General features: G+C 42.8%; 1 protein-coding gene across 1 annotated transcript in view; it reads left to right on the forward strand.

Annotated features, from left to right (window-relative positions):
• Positions 1–17029, forward strand: part of LOC309558920 (uncharacterized protein) — a 44257-nt gene extending 27228 nt beyond the window's left edge. Inside the window, exons 2-5 of the mRNA XM_082262015.1 lie at positions 640–685; positions 4639–4720; positions 8903–8941; positions 16743–17029. Coding sequence (XP_082118141.1) covers positions 640–685; positions 4639–4720; positions 8903–8924 — 150 coding nt within the window. The 3' untranslated portion in view covers positions 8925–8941; positions 16743–17029. The remainder of the gene's footprint in view (positions 1–639; positions 686–4638; positions 4721–8902; positions 8942–16742) is intronic.
• The last annotated feature ends 4644 nt before the right edge of the window (positions 17030–21673 follow it).

Genomic DNA, 21673 nt, shown 5'->3' on the forward strand with positions numbered 1-21673 from the left:
ATTTAATGGGGAATAGTTTCATGCACTTTTGTTGCCCTGGACAAGTGTGACAAAAGCGCACTAGCGTGAAAGGGGTCTTAGTGTTTTGTTACAGATGGAGGTCTCAGTTGTCTTTAAATCCTGTGTTCCTCAATGAACATGAAATAAAAAACAGGATTTTTATACTTACAGTAAAATCTGTTTCTTGGAGTTCATTGGTCGGTACAGGTTCCACCCGCTGTGTTTATAATCTTACTCCTGGAGTCCTGGTACTACTTTTTTTTTTTTTACAAAACCGAGGCATGCTGTCCAAGGCCTCTTGTTGGTGACAGTATAAAACAATGGTTTCTGAATCCTCTGTCCCTCAATGAATTCCAAGTAACTGATTTTACGGTAAATTAAAAAATCCTATTAAATTGCAGTCCTTTTTTTTCCCCATTACAGCTGCTGGTTCTCTCAATAACACAATTCCTGTCCTAGGGTGACAACACTCATTCACCAGACTGTATCTATGGAGGGGCAGCATGATATGTGATGTGTGCCCCAATACTAAAAGGGTCCCACATCAATCTACAATATATTCTTTAACCACTAGCTTTTGATCTGTAATCTGAAAGTCCGATCACATTATTTTTAACTGCAATATTGCTTATATTCTAGGAGAAGTCAGCTGCACCTGCTGTTGAGAATATCATGGATGAAATAGGTAAGTCCGAAAAATGTTTCTACCTTATTCACTTCTGGTAAAAAAAAAAACAAATAAACTCTATCTGTTATGCAAAACCACAGGGAATCTTGATTTAGTAATATTAGAAAGAAACCTAACATTAAAAAGAAACATGCTATTGCCAACCTTCTGAAAATGTTAGCAGCCTGACTGCCATATTAATCCAGTGGCTTCAGTAGTTCCGAAAAACTCCTGATCTACATACTTGCTCTGGTCCAGTGACTTAGAGAGCACTGAAGCCAACGGATCAGCATGACAGCCAGGCTGAATTTAGGAGTGGTAGCCTCCTTACTTTCTTGGTGTTAATATTAAAGTAAAACTTCAGCCCAAACATTTTTTAGGCACCATGCACGCTGTCCAACCCCGTTGCTAGCAGCACGTCAAAGTTTATGAGGGTTTAGTAACGATCCAGCAATGCGTGCGGAGACTGCATGCACAGAAACCTCGGCCATTAATAGTACCAAAGTGATCCTTTATTGCTAAACATATAACCGCCACCAGCCACCATTGAGTGAATTTGCTGCTCACCTTAAAAGATATGACCAACCGGTCAAACACCTTTTTTGTACATATGCAGTATAGGGGTCTTCAAGTTCTGTATCCTTCCATCTAATTTGATTCGTAACATCAGGGATCCCCCTACTGGGACTAATTGGATCTCCTTCACTAGGGAGAGCACTGGAATGTGCTGGGCCAGCACATTCCAGAGCTCTCCCTGGGGCAGAGTGAAGATCTATGAGGACAGATGGCTGACTGCATCTTCTCCACATAGCCTAACTGGAGGCATGAGGAGTGGATCTAATTAGTCCCAGTAGGGGGATCCCTGATGTGACGGATCGAATTAGCTAAAAGGATACAGAACTTGAACCTATATATATATATATATATATACACACAAAAAAGACGTTATTTGACTGGTTGGTCATATCTTAAGGTGACTGGCCAATTCACTCAATGGTGGCTGGTGGCAATTATATGTTCAAGAATAAAGGATCACTATGGCATGGTTAATAGCAGAAGAGAGGTTTCTGTAAATGCAGTGTCTGTATGCATTGCTGGATCAGTACTAAATCCATTTTCTTTGGACAATTTTTTGATTGTTAAATATTGAAATTACATTCTAGATGTGTACTATTTTTTTTTTTTTTTTTTTTTGTGGACTATACATTCTTATTCAACATTTTTTTCCTTATTCTATGGTTTGGTATCAATGGGTTTATACACAATTTTAAATAGGCTCACCATTTATGTATGCATTACTTGCCCTTAGGGCAGTATGCGTCCCGAGGTAAATGCCTGGAATGAAAGCAGTCTGCATACCGGGCTTTCATTCCTGGGGTGCATACTGCCCTAAAAGTTCATAATCCTAGGTGCATAATCCAGCCCCCTCCAGTTTCAGCAGCTGCCAGCCTCTCGTGAAGTTTGACAGGCTGTCAGCAGTGGTGCTTGACAGCTTGCCTGTGCTCTCCATCCCAACCTAAACACCAGAGCCTCATGCACCTGGACTAAACGCCCGGTGTGCATGGAGCCTTAAGCCTTGGTTTTTATTGAAGTTTGTGACTCAGATATCTGCTCAGTTTTGACTTGAGTTCCATTTTAAAAGAGAAATGATGGAGATTTTTCCAGCCATCATCACACATGTGAAAATAGTATTACAAATTTTCGATATTATTTATATATAACGCTAATAGGGGCTGCTGGTAATAGCTGTTTTTTCCCAAATAGTACAGAGGCTGCCCACCACCACAAGCACCAGTTTATCAGTCCGGCTCCAATAACTCAGTCTAGGGACATCTTTTTGAAATGTATTGCTTGCAGAGCTTTAAACGGGAAAGGAGTTAGATCATGGGAGATACTCCAAAATGAGCACATAGAAATTAGAGGACAATCTTCTTCTTAAAATAACGCAAATGTTGGATAGTCTAATCCCCCACAGCTAAAGACCATGAGGTCTCTTTCTGAACAGGCTAATATCTCACAGCTGGGGACTGTGAGGTGAGTTTCTGTGCAGTCTGAAACCTCACAGTTGTAGACCATGAGGCAGGTTTCTTTGGCATCTGGTTACCTTGCACCTATGCACAATGTGATTTCCAGAACACTGTGGGATCACCACTGCAGATTTCAAAGACAAAAGAAAAACTGGCCACACATCACTACAGAGCTTTAGCAAAAAAGATCCTTTATTGTCACCATAGCCAGAAAGCAGAACAGGACTAAATATTGAAGCATTTCACATGGACATCTCGTGTCTAATCATAACCATTCTGCCACCTTTCAGCTTCCTCCAGACATGGTCAATTGAGTAAGACAGTTCTTTTTCAGACCAGATTCCTTGTGGTGAGGTCCTGCTATCCGGTTCTAAGTAGATCCATCCTGGCCTTCAACCCTGACACTGCTGAGGCCTCTAGAACAGCTGCACATTCAACCCCTCAGGCTGTGTTGAAGAACCACAGCTCTCCAGTGCTTCAGACTATTTGTCACCTTTCCAGCCCCCTTCTGGACCTTTCTAGCCCCCTTCAAGGATTGGCTGGGGCATGATAAATATTCAGGTTGGTTATTTGCATCTCCCTCCTCCTTCCAGAGGCAGGGGGAAGCAATCAAACTCCAAGCCTGTGAAACCCTGAGCAGACCAGGACAAACAATCACTGCTCCTTTGATTGTAAAAGGAGCAATAAACAAAGTTTAGCCAGCATCCCATGCTACGATGATACTTCATATAGTTTACATTCTGTTTATGAGATTGTGTGGGTGCTGGGTAGCTGTCTTTATGTCAAGCCAGTTCCTTCAACGTCATAGCTGAAGAATTGCTGCGAAAAGTCCAATTGTAGGATAAGCAACCTAGAAATTGTATTTTTCAGTTTAAGCAGACTCAGACTTGTATTGTCCCTTTTCCACATACTTTTTACTAAAAAGTGTCCCTCTTTTGCAACTTAGAAAGTTGAGAGTTGTGAGAATTGGCTACTGCCATGTACATACCTAAATACAAAGTTGTGATAAAGAACTTTTGAGGACAGGAATAGAGAAACTGCGATTGCTTACTTAGTGAGTCACTGACCTGGAATAGGTACAGAGTCTACTAAAGCCTCGTACACACTACTATTTTTTTTTTTTTTTTTCGTTCAGCCCACTAGGTTGAACGAAAAAAAGACTGACAGCTCAGGACCCAGCCGCTGTACTAGCTATCCGATGTTAGTATAGCGATCCCCCCTGCTGAGCTATTGTGTTTTGACAGGGGGACGCCCCAGGGGATACCCCCCAGGCCAGAACACTCCAGTCAGCATGCTCTCAGCCATTGGCTGGGAGCCAGTCAGCAGACCTTTTTCAGTTATGACCCTCTGACAGAAGCTGGCCTGACTGCCGTACACATGAGTTAAATGTCACGCAGTTTCTATTGAACCGGCTGATGCTGCCTGACATTCAGCCCCTGTGTACTAGGCTTAAGTGTGAAAAGTCTGAAGACCTATTCTTGTTTCAAAGGTTCCAGGTTGGTGATTCACTAGGTAGAAAAGTCGGGATCAGGATAACCATCTTGGAGCATTAAAAGCAAGTCAACAGTGGCAATATTAATGATTCACCAAGCTTATCCGGGTATAGAACTGATCACTGTGTTCCAGGTGTCTGATTCACTTGGTAGAAAAGTCGGGATCAGGATGACAGTCTCGGAGCATGTCTCTTTAAAAGCAAGTCAGCAGTGACAATATTCATGATTCACCAAGCTTATCCTGGAATAGAACTGATAACTGTATTTCATATGAAACTTGGACTGACTTGAAGCTCTAACTCCAGGATGTCCCAGCTCTCTGTCCTTACTAAGGCTACATTATATTATGAAACCATCATTGGATCTTCCATTGAAGCAAGAGCAATAACTAAAGGATGTCTTTCTTTGTTCAGATTTTCATTGTTTTTTTTTTTTTATTTTTTTATTCTAGAACAAGCTGTACAAGAGAATGCGGAGCCTGACTACTACGCAAGACGTAGACATGAACGGGCTGCTGCTCGGGCAAGACATTTGTAAGTGACTTACTGAACAAAACACATCTGTGATGCATCAGAGACCAGATTCATACTCTAAATGTACTGATGAACCATGTCGTTTTATAGCATTATAGAAGTTCTGGCGACTTGTGTATATTACAGGTAGTCAGAGGGGAGTGGTCCTAGTCAGCAGTTATTCACATACATTATATTACCAAAAGTATTGGGACGCCTGCCTTTACACGCACATGAACTTTAATGGAATCCCAGTCTTAGTCCGTAGGGTTCAGTATTGAGTCGGCCCACCCTTTGCAGCTATAACAGCTTCAACTCTTCTGGAAAGGCTGTCCACAAGGTTTAGGAGTGTGTCTATGGGAATGTTTGACTATTCTTCCAAAAACACATTTGTGAGGTCAGGCACTGATGTTGGAGAGATGGTTTGGCTTGCAGTCTCTGCTCTAATTCATCCCAAAGGTGTTATATCGGGTTGAGGTCAGGACTCTGTGCAGGCCAGTCAAGTTCCTCCACCCCAAACTCGCTCATCCATGTCTTTATGGACCTTGCTTTGTGCACTGGTCCAAATCATTTGGTGGAGGTAGAATTTTGGTGTGGGGTTGTTTTTCAGGGGTTGGGCTTGATCTCTTAGTTCCAGTGAAGGGAACTCTTAAGGTTTCAGCATACCAAGACATTTTGGACAATTTCATGCTCCCAACTTTGTGGGAACAGTTTGGGGATGGCCCCTTCCTGTTCCAACATGACGCGCACCAGTGCACAAAGCAAGGTCCATAAAGACATGGATGAGTGAGTTTGGGGTGGAGGAACTTGACTGGCCTGCACCTTAACCCAATAGAACACTTTGGGGATGAATTAGAGCGCAGGCTGCGAGCCGGGCCTTCTCTCCAACATCAGTGCCTAACCTCACAAATCACCTCGTGAATCAGTTCACACTTATGTTCACCATAAAAATCCCAGGTCACTGGGACCTAAACAGCCTTTTCACAGATCTGGGTTTCCAATCCAGAAAAAAGCTCACTCTACTCTCAGATAACCGAAATCAATATGGAAGCAAGCAGGGCCGCTGATGGGGGGGGGGGGGGACACCAGTCCTCCTGTAGGGGGCCCTAGCACACAGGGGGGCCCAATCAGCAGAGGGAATCAGTTTGGTTGGACAGAGGGGCAGTTACAGAAGGAAGCCCTGTGCAGCTCTCTGCAGCAGCTGAAAGCCAGTTTCTCCCCCCCCCCCTCCCCTACCAGCTTTCAGCTGCTGTGGTGAGAGACACAGACACAGGGTCTGTTCCTGTATTTGCTTCGCCGAAAACCGATCCGTCTCCTTGTTCTGCTTGCTTCTGAATCCCCCCCCTCCTTGTTTTCCCCCCTTTCACTGTGCTGCCCCCCCCCTCCCTCCGCAGCGCTGCAGGCTTCCCTGTCCTGTAAAAAAATAGCAAATTTAAAAAAAAAAATAAATAATAATAATTAGGCATTGTAATAAATCATTTTACAAAAATTATAAAATAAAATAATTGTAAACATTTTTAAAATTTAAAAAAAAATATATAATTTTTTTTTTAAATGTAAAAAACAATTAAAGAGGGCTAATTCACAAAGGTTCTCTGTTATGTTTGCGTCCACTAATAATGATTTAGTGTATTTTTTGTGAAAATATTGTCTTGATATATTCGGGGGAGCCCTGCTAAGTAGGCTGTGCGGGGCCCTGTGATTTTTAACAGCAGCCCTGCAAGCAAGAAACAGAAACAAATAATAGTGCAAATCTGTTTTATTATAGGAGTAAGCCTCCACACACAAGCTGCAATAGTTATGCTTACAGAGATTTGTGCCCAGAATGGCACCAGCTAAAAAGGCAAGATAGAAATTGCATCCCCTCCATGCAGCCAGATGACAAGCTCACCCTTCACCTTACACTCCGAGGTTGCGGCCAGCGTGCGTTCCACGGAGATGTAGGAAATGACGTCACTGGTTACTCCGGAAGCTCAGACAGTGTACGGACATCAATGCATTTCGCTGTGTAGTGTCATCAGGAAATCCGATTCACTGTCTGTCTAAGGGATTCAAATAGCCAATAGGTCCACAATAAGAAAATTTGAAGTAAAATTTAGTTGACGAACGATCTGCCGATTTTCGTGTCATTAGTATAGTACTTTTGAAAGTCGATTACGAATTTTTGTTCGACAAAAGCTGAATGTGCAGGCTATAACATTTTTATCATATGTGAACACAATGTCTGATTTTCTTTTAATTAATACAATTTTCATCCGAAAAAAATCATAAGAGCAAGACTACGCATGCTCGGAATACGAAAGAAAACATACAAAACAATTCAACACATCATGACATCACTTCTGAAGTTGAATTCTGTCGTATGAGATTTTTTGTATGTAATTAACCTCTTCACTTTCAATATGAGGCTAGCATGCAACAAAAAACGGACAAAAATGTGTCCAATAATCTGATGGTGTGTACGAGGCGTAAGTTTAGTCAGAAATCAAAAAACAAAAATCAGCACAAGGGAATTTACTTACTATCAGTGTGATATCTATCAGTGTCCCTTGTGCTGCTGTCTCCTCTATTAGCTGAAATCTTCTACCATTAATACCCCCCCCCCCCCACCCTGTCATTTTAAACTTCTGGTGCAACGGGGGTTAATAGAATCGATGGAGCTGTGACAGGCCCTCATCTTTGCCCACTCTTTCTGCTCAACTCTTTCATTCATAGAAGTCATACTACAGCTTCTATAAATGCAAAACCCTTCAATCTTCCATCCATACTCCATTCATACAACCTGTTTCATTCACAGAACCTTCTATGAATGGAGGAGCTGGGGGAAAAGTCGAGTGCTAAAAGCATAAAAAAAAAAAAAAAAAAAAAAAAAAAACTGACTTGTATAAAAAGTATTTGTGCAAAAAACAGAGTTGGTCCAAAAGCTTTTATTCAGCGATCACATTATTAAAAGCAGAAGCAACAATTCGGAGCCTCGCAGGACCCCTTCATCAGGCATGTGACGCAAAGTTTCAGAGCCTCATAGGACCCCTTTATTAGACATGTGACGCAAAGTTTTGGAGCCTCGCAGGACCCCTTTATCAGGCATGTGACTGATAACGGGGTCCTGCAAGGCTCCAAAACATTGTTTCTGTTTTAATAATGTGATAGCTGAATAAAAGCTTTGGACCTGCTCTGGAGATCTGTGGTGGGCCTGTCACATTCTTTGTTGGTCCAGCATTACCTTGCCCCTGTGTACAAAGCTAGCTCTAGTGACCTGCACAGAGCCCTCAACACAATTGAGCACCTTTTAGGGTTGTGTTGGGTTGGAACACTGATTGTGAGCCAGGTCTCCTTATCTGACATCGGTTCCTGACCTCACAAATACTCTTTGGGCACAAATTCCCCTAGACACACTCCAAAATCTTGTGGAAAGCATTCCAGACTGTTAAAGCCACAAAAATGGGGCCAACTCATATTAAAGCCCATTGTGTTGGAATGTAATGTCCAATCATTTTCTATAGAAGTGATGGTGAGGGTACCATAAACATTTGGCCATATTGTATAGATGATGCTTCTGTCTTTGCTTGTTCCTCTTGTAAACATTGCCACCTAACTTGACAAAAGGACCTTTGTTCATGGAATTCCTCCTGTAATTCAGCAAATACTACTTAATGCAGGGATTAAATTCTGAGACATACAAATCTTCTTGTTGGATTCCGTGCAAGGATTTTTAACATAGATTGCGAGATCTACCTCTTGCCATGCTTGCATGATGGTAGAACAACCTTTATAAGAAAGATTGAGTACAGAGAGGTAATGAAGAACTGGATGCTCAAACTTAAAATCATCGGGACTAGCTTAAAACATACCTGCTGTGTGTTAACTCATACATTGGTACCTTGGGTGACCTCACAGGCGACAGAATGGCTTTATATATTAGTTAAATTGGCCAAGGGCTGTTGCTAAGACATTTATAACATAGCGCTCAAGCCAAGAGTTTTGCTTTAAAGAGTTTCATGCACTGTAGGGGCTGAGAGTATAAAGTTTGATTGCTGGAGTAGAATACAGATCATGGCAATTTAAAATATGGGCAGTGATTTCTTCTACCCTGTTGTAATATGTCCCAATGTACCATGATATTTAAAGAACTATTACCAAAAAAATAAATAAAAAATCACAACAGTTTTACTGTTAATGTTTTTTATTTTTTTTTATTTGCAGTCCTGAGCCAGACAGCCAGTGAAGAGATCCCTGCATTTGGTGAGTTGATACGCAGTGGCATAGAAAATGTGGTAGTAGCACCAGGCTCCTGCTCCAGGGGTCCCTGACCATTTTCACCACCGCCATGAACTTTAGTGTCCCACCTAATGAAACATACAGTTAAAAAGTGCCTGCAGACAAGTAAATCCTCCTGAGCAGACAAGGTAATTGCTGATGGCTATCTCAGTGGCTTTGCCCCATGTGTCCCCTGTGCTTGGTCATATGAACTCTATTGTCATGTGATCAAACATAAAGGGTGTATATGGGTCAGCGTCACTGTTATCAGCAGATTTTCTGTCTAACCAGCAGGATCTTCAGTAAGAATCTCTCCACAACATAGCTGGGAGGTTTTGTCTTCATGCGAAGGGCCGTACAGGGGCTGTACAGTGTGCAGAGCCTGTGTAATGACATCCCCGGGATCTTCTTCCACAATATACATCTGCTAATTAAGTTCCATTAAAAGAGACATCTGTACATGGCCATGCACCAGGGGTTAAATAAAGCACCCGCATGCGCATTCAGGTGTGCTCCAAATTCATACTATCTGCATTCCAAGCGTACATCAGTGCGCATGCGAATGCTTCATGCAACTGCCCATGACCATGTACAGCCACTTCTGATGCTATCAGTAGGTGAATGTACAAGTTGGCAGCGGGTGTCGGGGATGTCATTATGCAGGCTCTGCACACTGTGTTGCCATGTGCCCTAAATGTGTGAAGCAGTAAGATGAGGGAAAGGGGGCATCAAAGCAAGGCCCACATCCAAAATTTGCACACAGGTTTAGCAGAAAGTTAAGAGTTGTGGTACACTTTATTGGCTAACTTCAGTAATTAAAGATGTAAGCTTTCAGAACCCATAAAGTTCCTTCCTTCAGGCATTAGAAGTTTAAAAAGCTTGCATCTTTAATACCTTAGGTTAGCCCATAAAGGGTATCACTTAAACTTCAAAGCTTCTGTATTAATCATCAGCTAACACATTACAAGTCTTAAAGTGGTTGTAAACTATTCCATATACCCAGTGGCGGCTGGTCATATGGGGTGCAGGGGCGCAGCCCCCCCTATCCATGCGTCTGGCCTCCTAATCTACATGCGGGGCGCCGGACGCATGGAGTTCAATGGGGCTTTTTTTTTTTTTAACATGTGATTAGAGCCAGAGGCTCTCACAGTCTAAGAAAAAGGATGGGCTCGGGGCGCAGAGCAGTGTGCCCCGAGCCCACCCAGTTGTGTGACAATAGCAAATGAAAATTCGCTATTGTCACACGGATCCTCCTCCTGGCCAATCAGGAAGCGGGTTTTGAAACCTGTTTCCCAATTGGCCGAAAGGAAAAGCCATGCCATTGGGCATGGAGGAGGAGGGAGGAGATGCAGAAGGTGGGGAAGGAGCCAAAGCTGCCGCCGCTGCCTGCTGCTGCATCCAGGCAGGGTGAGTGAGCGGGGGGGGGGGGTCTTGCCCTGACCTCTCCTCTCCTCTCTCGCTGTGGTCCGTGGGGAGGGGGGGATGGTGTGCGGCCTGGTGTGGTCCGGGGGGGTATGGTGCGGTCGGTCTGCCACCACTTTACCTAGTAAAGTGACTGGCCTCAGGTGATACACAGAGATGAAACAAATCCTTCTACATAAGTTGTACCTGTTTATCTATGGCCCTCTTTCCCCCCCACATCCATTCAAAGTGCAAAATTTACACAGGTTTTCTCAGCTCTGAAAATCCAGGGATGGAGTGCTGAAGTTACATTATCTGAGAGCTGATTGGAGGGAAGGGACACGCCTCCCTTCACACAGCACACAGGTACAGACTTAAGGCTGTCAATCACAGGTTGTGCCCTCCCATGTCATGATTTTTCTCTTGGTGTCAGGAAAACTTGTCAGAAGTGACTCATACTGATAGCAGAGGAACGAGGCAGCAGACAGAAATGACACTTAGTGCTGTGGATTGAGACACACTATAAATTAAGTACACACTATAAATTGATATGCTTTGTTCATATTTCATGTCTGAGGTTTACAACCACTTATTCACTTTTAGGTAAGCCACTATCCAACTATCCTCATTTTGTCAGTCTTAAAGAGGAGTTCTGCCTGTTTTTAAAAAAAATAAATAAAAGTCAGCAGCTACAAATACTGTAGCTACTGACTTTTAAAATAAGGACACTTACCTGTCCAGGTATCCTGCAATGTCGACATTACCTAGCCAATCCATCCATCGGCTCCGGCTGCAGGCGCCAGCATCCTTACTAAGGGAAACAGGAAGTGAGGTCTTTCCTACTGCGCATGCGCGAGTCGCACTGCGCTTTCTGAATGGTCTTGCTATCTTCTGGGACCTGTGTGGTGTCTCCCAGAAGGCAGCGGGTAAAGGAGGAGGGGCCGCATATGATGTAAATCGCCGTGGCGCCCTTACACAGAAGTGGGAGCGGGTACCCCCCCTACTCCGAAAGGTGCCAAATGTAGCAGATAAGTGGAGCTTCCACTTTTGGGTGGAACTCCGCTTTAACCTCCCTGGCGGTATTCCCGAGTGTGGCTCTGGGTTAATTTTCAGTACCAAATGCGGTAACCCCGAGCCACACTCGGGATTATCCTAGAACGTTACTCACCTTCCCTGCGCTCCCCCGCCGTCCTTCCCATCCTCCTCACAGTCTCTCCCCACTCTGTGCCGGGCCAATTGCCGGCACTTGCCTTCCGTTTCCTTCCCTGCGAACGTTGCGACGCAGGGGGGGTGGAACCGGCGGCAAATTCAAAAGTGTAAAAACACTAAATGACATGAGACAAAGCTGTGATCCTAACGGATTACACTGTATCATGCCATTTCACCACAGGATTTCACCTGGTGACTTTTCCAGTGCCCTGCCTGTGCTTTTCCAGTTCTTTGTGTCTGGAAAATTTTGAGCGACCATGGCGTCCAAAAAGCGTTTTTATCTTACATCCTCCGACAGTCGCAGCCTCCTCTAAGTCATCACAATTGGGTATTGTCCACCTATCCTTAGGATAGGTGGACAATACCCAATTGTGATGACTTAGAAGAGGCGGCGACTGTCGGAGGACTCAGAGAAAGGAATTTTACAGGTAAGATTTTACAAAAATTCAGTTTTTTTCCGCAAAAGCGCTTTTAGATGAACTGGAAAACAGCGAAAGCAAAACTGAGTTACTTGAAGAACTGAGCGATAGCGTTTCGTGGGAAAATTTGTCATCAGGTACGGAAAATGACGACAGCAACGATTCTGATGTCTCTTTCTGGCACATAACTTGTGGAATTTGGGAAGTATATCAAATGATTCTTCAGAATTTCCACCGGAGCGATGTGCCAGAAAGAGACATCAGAATCGTCGCTGTCCTCACTTTCCATACCTAATGACAAATTTTCCCACGAATCGCTATCGCTCAGTTCTTCAAATAACTCAGTTTCGCTGTCGCTGTTTTCCAGTTCTTCTAAAAGCGATTTTGCGCAAAAATAATGCTTTTTGGACGCCATGGTCGTTCTCTATTTTCCAGGCACTAAGAACTGCAAAAGCACAGGCAGGGCCCGGGAAAAGTCACCAGGTGCAATCCTGTGGTGAAATGGCATGATACAGTGTAATCCGTTAGGATCACAGCTTTATATCATCTCATTTAGTATATTTACACTTTTGGATTTGCCGCCGGTTCCACCCCCCTGTGTCGCAACACTTGCAGGGAACCGGAAGACAGGTGTCGGCATCGGCCGAGCACACAGCGGGAGGACAGCGATAGGAGGGCAGGGGAGGACGGGTGATCGCAGGGGAAGGGGAGTTTTAAAATGTAAAACAACAGATTTCTATGCTAAACAATGTACCGCTTTCAGCATCTAAACTCTGAAATAATCATACCGCCAGGGAGGTTAAAGTGGTTGTAAACCTCAGACATAGGGCATGAACAATGAAGTAGGAACAGAGCATATCCCTCTATTGTGTGTACTTGTCTCAATCACCTCATTTCTGTCATTTCAGCTTTAAAGTGGATTTTAGAACTAAAAAGCAAGGTCTGCTTTTAGAGCTTGTGGTGTAGTGGTCAAGCGAAGACCAAAAGCTTGTGGTTTCAATGGGGCTGGTTAGTGATCTCATAGTGTAGCATGGGATGTCCACAGGAAAAGGAAGGGAAGGTAGATGGGAAAACCACTATACTGTAATAAATCGCTTTGTAGGTGGTATCGTGTTTCACTCAAAAAACAAATTAAACTCAAAAGAAAAATGATTCCACAGTGGTAATAACAGAAAGCAGAAAAAAATTCACTTACAGCTGTTGAGGTTGCGGTCACCCAAAGGTATGGGAATACACACAACCTTCCAAGTGCGTGGGTAGAGATAACCCATCTCCACGCAGGGAAGGGGTGGTCGCTTTCTAAGCCTCAGGTGTTCCCCTCCTGGGTGCTCTCCTTTGGGGTTGGGTGTTCCCCTCCTGGGTCCTCTCCTTTGGGGTTGGGTGTTCCCCTCCTATGTCCTCTCCTTTGGAGTTGGGTGTTCCCCTCCTGGGTCCTCTCCTTTGGGGTTGGGTGTTCCCCTCCTGGGTCCTCTCCTTTGGGGTTGGGTGTTCCCCTCCTGGGTCCTCTCCTTTGGGGTTGGGTGTTCCCCTCATGGGTCCTCTCCTTTGGGGTTGGGTGTTCCCCTCCTGCGTCCTCTCCTTTGGGGTTGGGAGTTCCCCTACTGGGTCCTCTCCTTTGGGGTTGGGTGTTCCCCTCCTGGTTCCTCTCCTTTGGGGTTGGGCGTTCCTCTCCTTTGGGGTTGGGTGTTCCCCTCCTGGGTCCTCTCCTTTTGGGTTGAGTGTTCCCCTCCTGGGTCCTCTCCTTTGGAGTTGGGTGTTCCCCTCCTGGGTACTCTCCTTTGGGGTTGGGTGTTCCCCTCCTGGGTCCTCTCCTTTGGGGTTGGGTGTTCCCCTCCTGGGTCCTCTCCTTTGGGGTTGGGTGTTCCCCTCCTGGGTCCTCTCCTTTGGGGTTGGGTGTTCCTCTCCTTTGGGTTTGGGTGTTCCCCTCCTGGGTCCTCTCCTTTTGGGTTGAGTGTTCCCCTCCAGGGTCCTCTCCTTTGGGTTTGGGTGTTCCCCTCCTGGGTCCTCTCCTTTGGGGTTGGGTGTTCCCCTCCTGGGTCCTCTCCTTTTAGGTTGAGTGTTCCCCTCCAGGGTCCTCTCCTTTGGGGTTGGGTGTTCCCCTCCTGGGTCCTCTCCTTTGGGGTTGGGTGTTCCCCTCCTGGGTCCTCTCCTTTTGGGTTGAGTGTTCCCCTCCAGGGTCCTCTCCTTTGGGTTTGGGTGTTCCCCTCCTGGGTCCTCTCTTTTTGGATTGGGTGTTCCCCTCCTGGGTCCTCTCCTTTTGGGTTGGGTGTTCCCCTCCTGGGTCCTCTGCTTTTGGGTTGGGTGCTCCCCTCTTGGGTCCTCTCTGAGATTCTCAAGTGGGTACAAGGAGTTGGTTGTGTGCAAAATGAGTTTGCAATAAAAAAGGCCCATCAGAAGTTCATTCAGTATTAAAATAGGTAGTCATCAGCTTTACTGAACACAAACTTTATTTATTTTACTAACTAAAGCATGTTTTGTGGTTCAATTTGCCACTTCCTCAGCTTTTTTATTATTTCTTTTATATTTTACAATTTCAATTTTTTTTTTTTAAATATATTTTTATATTTCATATAAATGTCATATGTATTATGTGATTAACCCTACGTACCCTATGTAACCTTTACTCACAGATATGTTTTCACCTTGAAATGAGGAAGTAGTAAGTTGAGCCACGAAGCACGTTGTATTTGGTGAAATAAAGAAACTCTTTGTTCAGTAAAGCTCATGACTGCCTATTTTAACATATCCTATTCCGGGCGCCTCTGCAAGTCGAACTAGTGACGGGCCTTTTTATTGGAAAATTATTTTGCACACGACCAGGGTTTGCCCCCAACTTGAATTAGCATCTTCATTAAAACATATAAACCAATGAAGTCGTCACCCCCCCATATGTTTATGGGTCTCCATGGTGAATGGCATTATGTGCATGGAAGAAATGCTGGCGTTGGGCAATGATACCTTTGAGAAGTTCACTACCTTATGGTGTATTTGAATTAATTTCTCCACCTCTGATGATTTCATGGAGATACTATCCTCCAATAGGGACTTAGGGACCGCATCGTCTCAGTCCTCTACAAGAATGGTGTAGGACTTATCAATCCTGCCCCGACCACCCTCTGTTTGGTAGCCCCTTTTTTCAATTATTTTGGTCTTCCGGATTCGCTTATGTTCTAATCTCCTTCTTTTACCCTCTTTGGAACGACCACTCAATGGTCGTTCTCTTTCTATTCTCCTTTTTTTTTCGGACTCTTTTTTTATTCTACTATGGGTCCTGCTGGGTCCATTGGACCCAGACAGAACTTTGAGAGGGGCAGCAAATTGACGCCCAAGATTTTTTTACAGCAGTTTTGTGTGTCATCGGTTTGCGGCGTTACGGCGGCATTTCTCCATCTCATACTGCCGTCCGTAGAGCAAACTGATGAATATGAGGAGGCAGAGCGTCTCCTACAGGGAACATCCCTAGCGTGTTTGTGGTGTGCCAATGACGTCAGACATCAGCGCACTCCATGCCACGCAGGGCAGGCTGGATCTTCTAGGGTGGTGGGTGCGGCAGACACAAGAGTGACAGGAGGACAGACAGTGGGTGTTTGGTGGACCGGTCTGGTGGTGAGTTATGGAAGAAGATAACAGTATATATAATATTTTCTACATTTTATCTTTAAGAAAGTTATTACTGTGTTTTAATAAAGTTATTTAATAAAGTAATTACAAAGCAGCCCCTTAACCCCCGCCCACACACACACACACACACACACACACACACATAGCAGCCTCTTAACCCCCCACAAAACAGCCCCTTAACCCCCCCCCCCCCCACACACAATGCAGCCCCTCACAAATTTTGCATATAGGCAAGGGGCTGTTGCATGTAAATCTGACGTCCTGATAAATTTTATTTTAGTTTTATTTATCATGATATAAAATAATGGATGTGAGGGCCTTTTGGTTGGCGTGATTTTTTTTAGGGGGGGGGGGGGTTGGGGGCAGCACAATGTCTTGGGCCAGCCCTGCTAGTATGCCACGTTGCCTTCTGTTATTTTAGGCTCTACTCATTCATCCACAGATTGCTTATTTGCAGCCTATTTGAGAAGTGCACGTTCTAACCGTTCTTTTTTTTGTCCTTAACCACTTGCCGACGCCGCAAGTACATATACTGCGACGCCGCGGTCAGCCCCTCCTGGGCAAAGTGACGTATGGGTAACTGTGAAAAATTATTGTTATTTTTTCAAAATTGTCGCTCTTTTTTTGTTTATAGCGCAAAAAGTAAAAATCGTACAGGTGATCAAATACAACCAAAGGAAAGCTCTGTTTGTGGGAAAAAAAGGACGTGAATTTCATTTGGGTACAGCGTCGCACGACCACGCAATTGTCCGTTAAATGTCATGCAGTGCCGAATCGCAAAATAGGCTCTGGTCTTTGAAGCAACCAAATCCTCCAGGGCTTAAGTGGTTAATAGTGTAATATGTTAACTGTTATTAGTCCCCATGTTCATGGTCATTTTATTTTATTTTATTTTATTTTTTTTTTAAATGGAAGTGGCATTCCTTGTCATTTTGTAAAATCAAGAAAATATATATTTGCCCTTAAACCAATGAAGTCTTAAAAACAGACTTTAAATCTGTAAGAAAGATTTGGTATATATTCATCATCATCAGAATCTGAATAATTTATATTTCAAGTGAATATAAAATAATGTAAAAGATAAAGTAGTCTATTTATATTTTTTACATGTGTTCTTCCTCTTCTCTTTTTTCCAGTTCGTCACAAAGTCTTGCAGGGATGACAGCCACATCCTTTCTGGTCACCTCTGTCAGCTTCCTGTCTGGTGTCACAATCATTGATTCAAGGAGTCAAAATTTCCATCACAAAGCCTGTGTCACCTCACCCTTTTCTTTATTTCTATTGCTGGTTAAAGGCTGTAAAGAGCATCCATCAGGTTGTACATCATGATCCCTGGATAGAAAAAAAATCTACATACCATACTATGTACAGTATGGGTCTGTTGACCGGTATAACAAACCAATAGTCACATTTTTTTAAATTTTTAGGCCCGTGACCCCGTTACTTATTAAACATTTACCACAAATCTAAAGATACAGTCCCACTGCGCTGAAAAAATTGACCCACAACTAAAATATACATCGAACCCATAAAATAATCCTATCATGATACCCAAAGTACAATAATTAAGCAGCTTCATTAAAAAGTCTGGCACAACGAAGCTTTAAAAACATAAAATTCATCAATCCCAAAATTGAAATCATCTATTTTTTCTTTCCTTATATTGGTAACTCAGAATTCCATGACCTCAACACAAAAAGTCTTTATCATGGGGTGTAATTAGTAAATAAAATGCATAAATTATTTTCCAAATCTTTATATATGCGTTTCATGCTGTGTCTAGTTCATGAGAAATACAGAACAGTATGTTAGTTTTGCCATCTAGAAATTAGCTTTGCTGCTTTTGATATGATGTGCAGCAGAGTTTAGGCACCAGAAAATTTTGGTAGACAAATTTTCCGCATCAGATATCTTTGTATTCCAAAAAGCTAGCAGTTGTAGGAGCACTGAAGTTTTCCAATACTCAGAGGTGGTGCTCCCCTAACATACAGGAAGGGTGTGTTCACAAGATATAAGGTTAAACAGACAACAAAGAAAACTGTGCACACCCATGGGCTACCTCCTCAGAATTGTATTCATGTACAAATTATACAGCATCATAAATCCCCCAAATCCCCCTGTTACACTCCCTCCGTCCCACAACTCTGCCCTCTACCTATGAACCCTCCCATTCCAACCCACTTCAACCCCCCTCTCCAAATTAATGTTTGTTTTTGTTTTATGCATTTATTAACTCCCAAAAAATTGACTTTTCAGATCTGAGAAAGGAGTAATCACTTCCGAGCCCTTAAGTCATGCCCTATATCTAACCCCATAACTTCTATTAATGGGAATTAGTGGCCAAGCTTTCTCTAAGAAACTCCTGTCCATAGGGTGCATAGGCAGCAATTATGCTCCCCCCACCTTACAAAAAAAAAGTTTTTTTTATTACAATAGTGCCCCTGCTAGAGCGACCTCTCCTCCCTTCCTGTTCTGGTGCCAATGCATCACTCTTTCAGAAAGTGAGGTGTACTCTTGATGTGGGACATAGATGACAATAAACCGCTAACAAACATTCTAGCCACAGCACTGGTAAAGGTTCATCCCGTACCCAGGGAATAGATGCAAAACTGGACCCCCTCCCTTGCTCCAAATGCATGCCGTAGAATGGATGTCCCGCTCTGCGTCCATTCTCTCCCCTGTTGCTCCAGCTGCCCATGGTTGCCATGAAGTGTGCACTGGACCGGCATGGCCAACTTGCTTTCTACCAACTAGACTGTAGTTGCATATGCAAAGTGTATTTTTCATGTCAGCTGTGGGCACTAGTTGTCAGAGAAGACATGGAGCTGCATCCCGCTGATTGCTAGCCACTGATCTGGAGCTTGTGTGCAGTGAGGGGGTGTCCCCCTACTTCTGCACCCTGAGCAGCTGCCCTTCCTGCCCAGACCTTGTCCCAGCTCTGGTTCTAGCCCCCCCCCCCCCCATTAATAAAGTGTTTTTGTTGCTGTGTCCCTAATAAAGTAATCTCAACTTACGTCCTGTTGTGGTGAAAACACTGTCTACGTGAAGTATAATTTCTGGACTAGACCATGAACAGCAAAAAAAACAAATAGGGTTTCTACTGGTTTCTGACCCATTGTATCTTATACAATTTAGACTCAACATAATTCTTACACTTAACCTAAACCTAACCATAAACCTTATGTTAGTACTGTAACTTTGATAACTACAATCATCAATATACTGGAGGTAAAATATGACAGTCCAAGCTAGGATCACGTCGGAAATGTAATGTAATAAAAGCTTTGGCCTCAATTTTATGAAAAACCAAACTATTGATGCTGAAAACCCTCTGCTCCAAAATGAAATCATTTTAATGGGGAAGAGAATGTCAAATTTGAAGGTAGGCTTGCTTTAATCTGATTGGCTTTCATCAACCTACTAATACCATTCAATGGACTCTAGTCATTGGACTGTGTTTATAAACCCACAGCCACATTTGCCAATCTCTAGCTGTGTTCTATTTTAAAGCAAATCCTTGAGTGCCTCAGTAAGCAAATCCACATGGTAACCTATTATCCCATGACTGTAAAGTATAGACAGAACTTGGTTAATAGCTCAATAATATCAAAACTCCCTATGGATTAGTTATTATTGCTCTGCTACTGCTGTAAAGTTATACTTTTATACTTGTTTGTACTGAATAGGCTTCAGGTTAGGCTTCAGGTTATCAGATCTCTATGGAATGTAAAGACCACGTATTGTATGATGATTCCATATGTATATAACATCCTCCGCATATTATCGTTATTACTGCCACTTGTCAATGTCACAATGTATAACCAGAGAATGTACAGCCAATGTATTCATACTTTTCCTTTTGGAAATCTTATGGTCCTATGCTTTAAATTGATCATGCTTACAAAATGTGACATCAAATGTAATAACATTATATTTGCTAAATTCACTAAATAAAATGTATTGAACACTGATATTGGAATATGCAAAGCATCATCACAACTCAACGTTGTTACTTGAAAATAAGGAGCTGGGTATTTGGCTGTAGTCTAATAAACAATACATGCATCTATATTACATAACATCATTGCAAAAGCAGAAGTCAAAAAGATTTTTTTGTAGAGAAAAGCAGTTTCTATATACATTCTATATATACATCCAGAATGTGCTGCGCTACTATTCAAAATACAATCAAATGAAATGTCCCAAATGTACAAAACCTCAAAAAAATAGTGAGAAGAATGGATCAATCTTCAAAAACGCCACATCCAAAGTGCTCCACTGCCACCAACAAGAGACTTAAATCTGCCTACCAGATGGAAATTACCCTTAAATTATAAAGAGTCACATCATGCTTTATGAATAATCCATAATGGACAACTGCATCGATCTCCAGGTAGTCTCTCTTTGGTTATCCATCCCATCAGGAAGAACCACCGCAGCTCTCGGAAGCTCAAAGATCAGTGCAAGCAGGTAAGTACCGAAAAAAGAAAAATCACAATTCGCAAAATAACTTTAATAAAAATAGGTTAAAGTTACACTCACAAGCATTAAAATTAATTAGTGCTGTTTGAAAAGGCAAAACTCCAGCAAACATCGCAATTTCAACTCACTTCTGTAAAAATGTGACATCACATTTTTTGTCACACCTGACTTCTTCTGGGGCCTGCCATCATAGAGTATCTATAAAGTGTGATGTGATCCTTTTTCATTTAAGGGTCATATCCATCTGGTAAGCCGTAAAGCCATGTCTCAATGTGTTTCGTCATCACGACTTTGTCCAGGATCCCTGGACAAAGTCGTGATGATGGAACACTTTGGGACATGGCTGTACGATAACCGGAAGTGATGCAATACATTCTGCTGAAATTGACAATCCGGGAGTGACATAGGAGTAGTCAGGTGAGACGCTGAGTTTTTTGGCCTGGCTAAGCCTATCTGTAAAGACTTTACACAGTGTTAAGGCTATAAAGATTTATTGGCTTGTGGGTGTAATTTAAGGCAAATGGGAAATAAATGGTGTTTTTAACATTTTACACTATTGGAGTTCCTCTGTTTTTTCATTTTCTTATGAGAAAAACTGTTATGCATATGAGCATCTTTGATCTGGAGAGTCCCGATGGTGGAGTGAATCTATTAAAGATATAAAGTGCGGTATGCCAAACATGAGAATGTGAGGCAATATAAACTGGTGAGTGAGTGTCCTACTGGGAGCTGGTGACATTTGAGCACGTGGTGTGGTGTGAAGATTGCACAGTATTGACATTTTCATAGGGTCTATCAGGACTATCAAAGTGTGGACATCCAGTATATGTGCATTTATAGATATATTACTTCTCTACACAAGGACAATACTGGGAGTTTATTTATTTTTTTATTTCTCCTTTTAATTTTTTGTAATTATTATTTTTTCGATTCTTTGTAGTATGGTTTTGTATGTCACTGATTGATCTATGTAAGATAGATCCAGTATTTTCTGTATCACAAGGGAGGGAATTTATTTGGATTATAAAGTATTACTTTGGATTGGAAGTGGCAGCAGTTGAGTTAAGGAAAATTTACACTGTGTGTTATAAAATCTGTGGTGCAGAGGTAAGATTGTTAAGCATTGGGTGCTGGTGCACAATCATTTATTTGGTTATATAGGTAATAAACATTACAAAGAGAGAGAGAGGTAAAAATCATAATTTGAAATCAGGCACAATAAAGGTTACCATAGGACATATCTAGGAGCAATAGGCCCTGTCTAAACCACTGGCTAGTGGGATACAAACTCAATCATGCTAAGATTGGGGTCCTTGGATTGCTTTTAGGAGCACTCACACTTTGATTTTTTAGGTAAATAAAGTAACCCCCTTTATTAAAAATTTCAGACCAAAAGGGAGAGGTAGTGGTTCTGCATGCAGGGGTAGTAGAGGGCAATCAGCTTCTGCAGAACAAAGACAGGGCATGTCTGCCTATTTTATCTCAGTGTAGACATGCTATACAGCTACAGCACACACAGAAGGTAGTTAGGTGGCTCATAAAGCCTTTCTCTTCATCCTCTTCTCAAGTGCAGAGCAGCCAGTTG

Source organism: Pelophylax lessonae (genome assembly GCF_965119305.1).
Source record: "Pelophylax lessonae genome assembly, chromosome: 6".
Taxonomy (NCBI): Eukaryota; Metazoa; Chordata; class Amphibia; order Anura; family Ranidae; genus Pelophylax; species Pelophylax lessonae.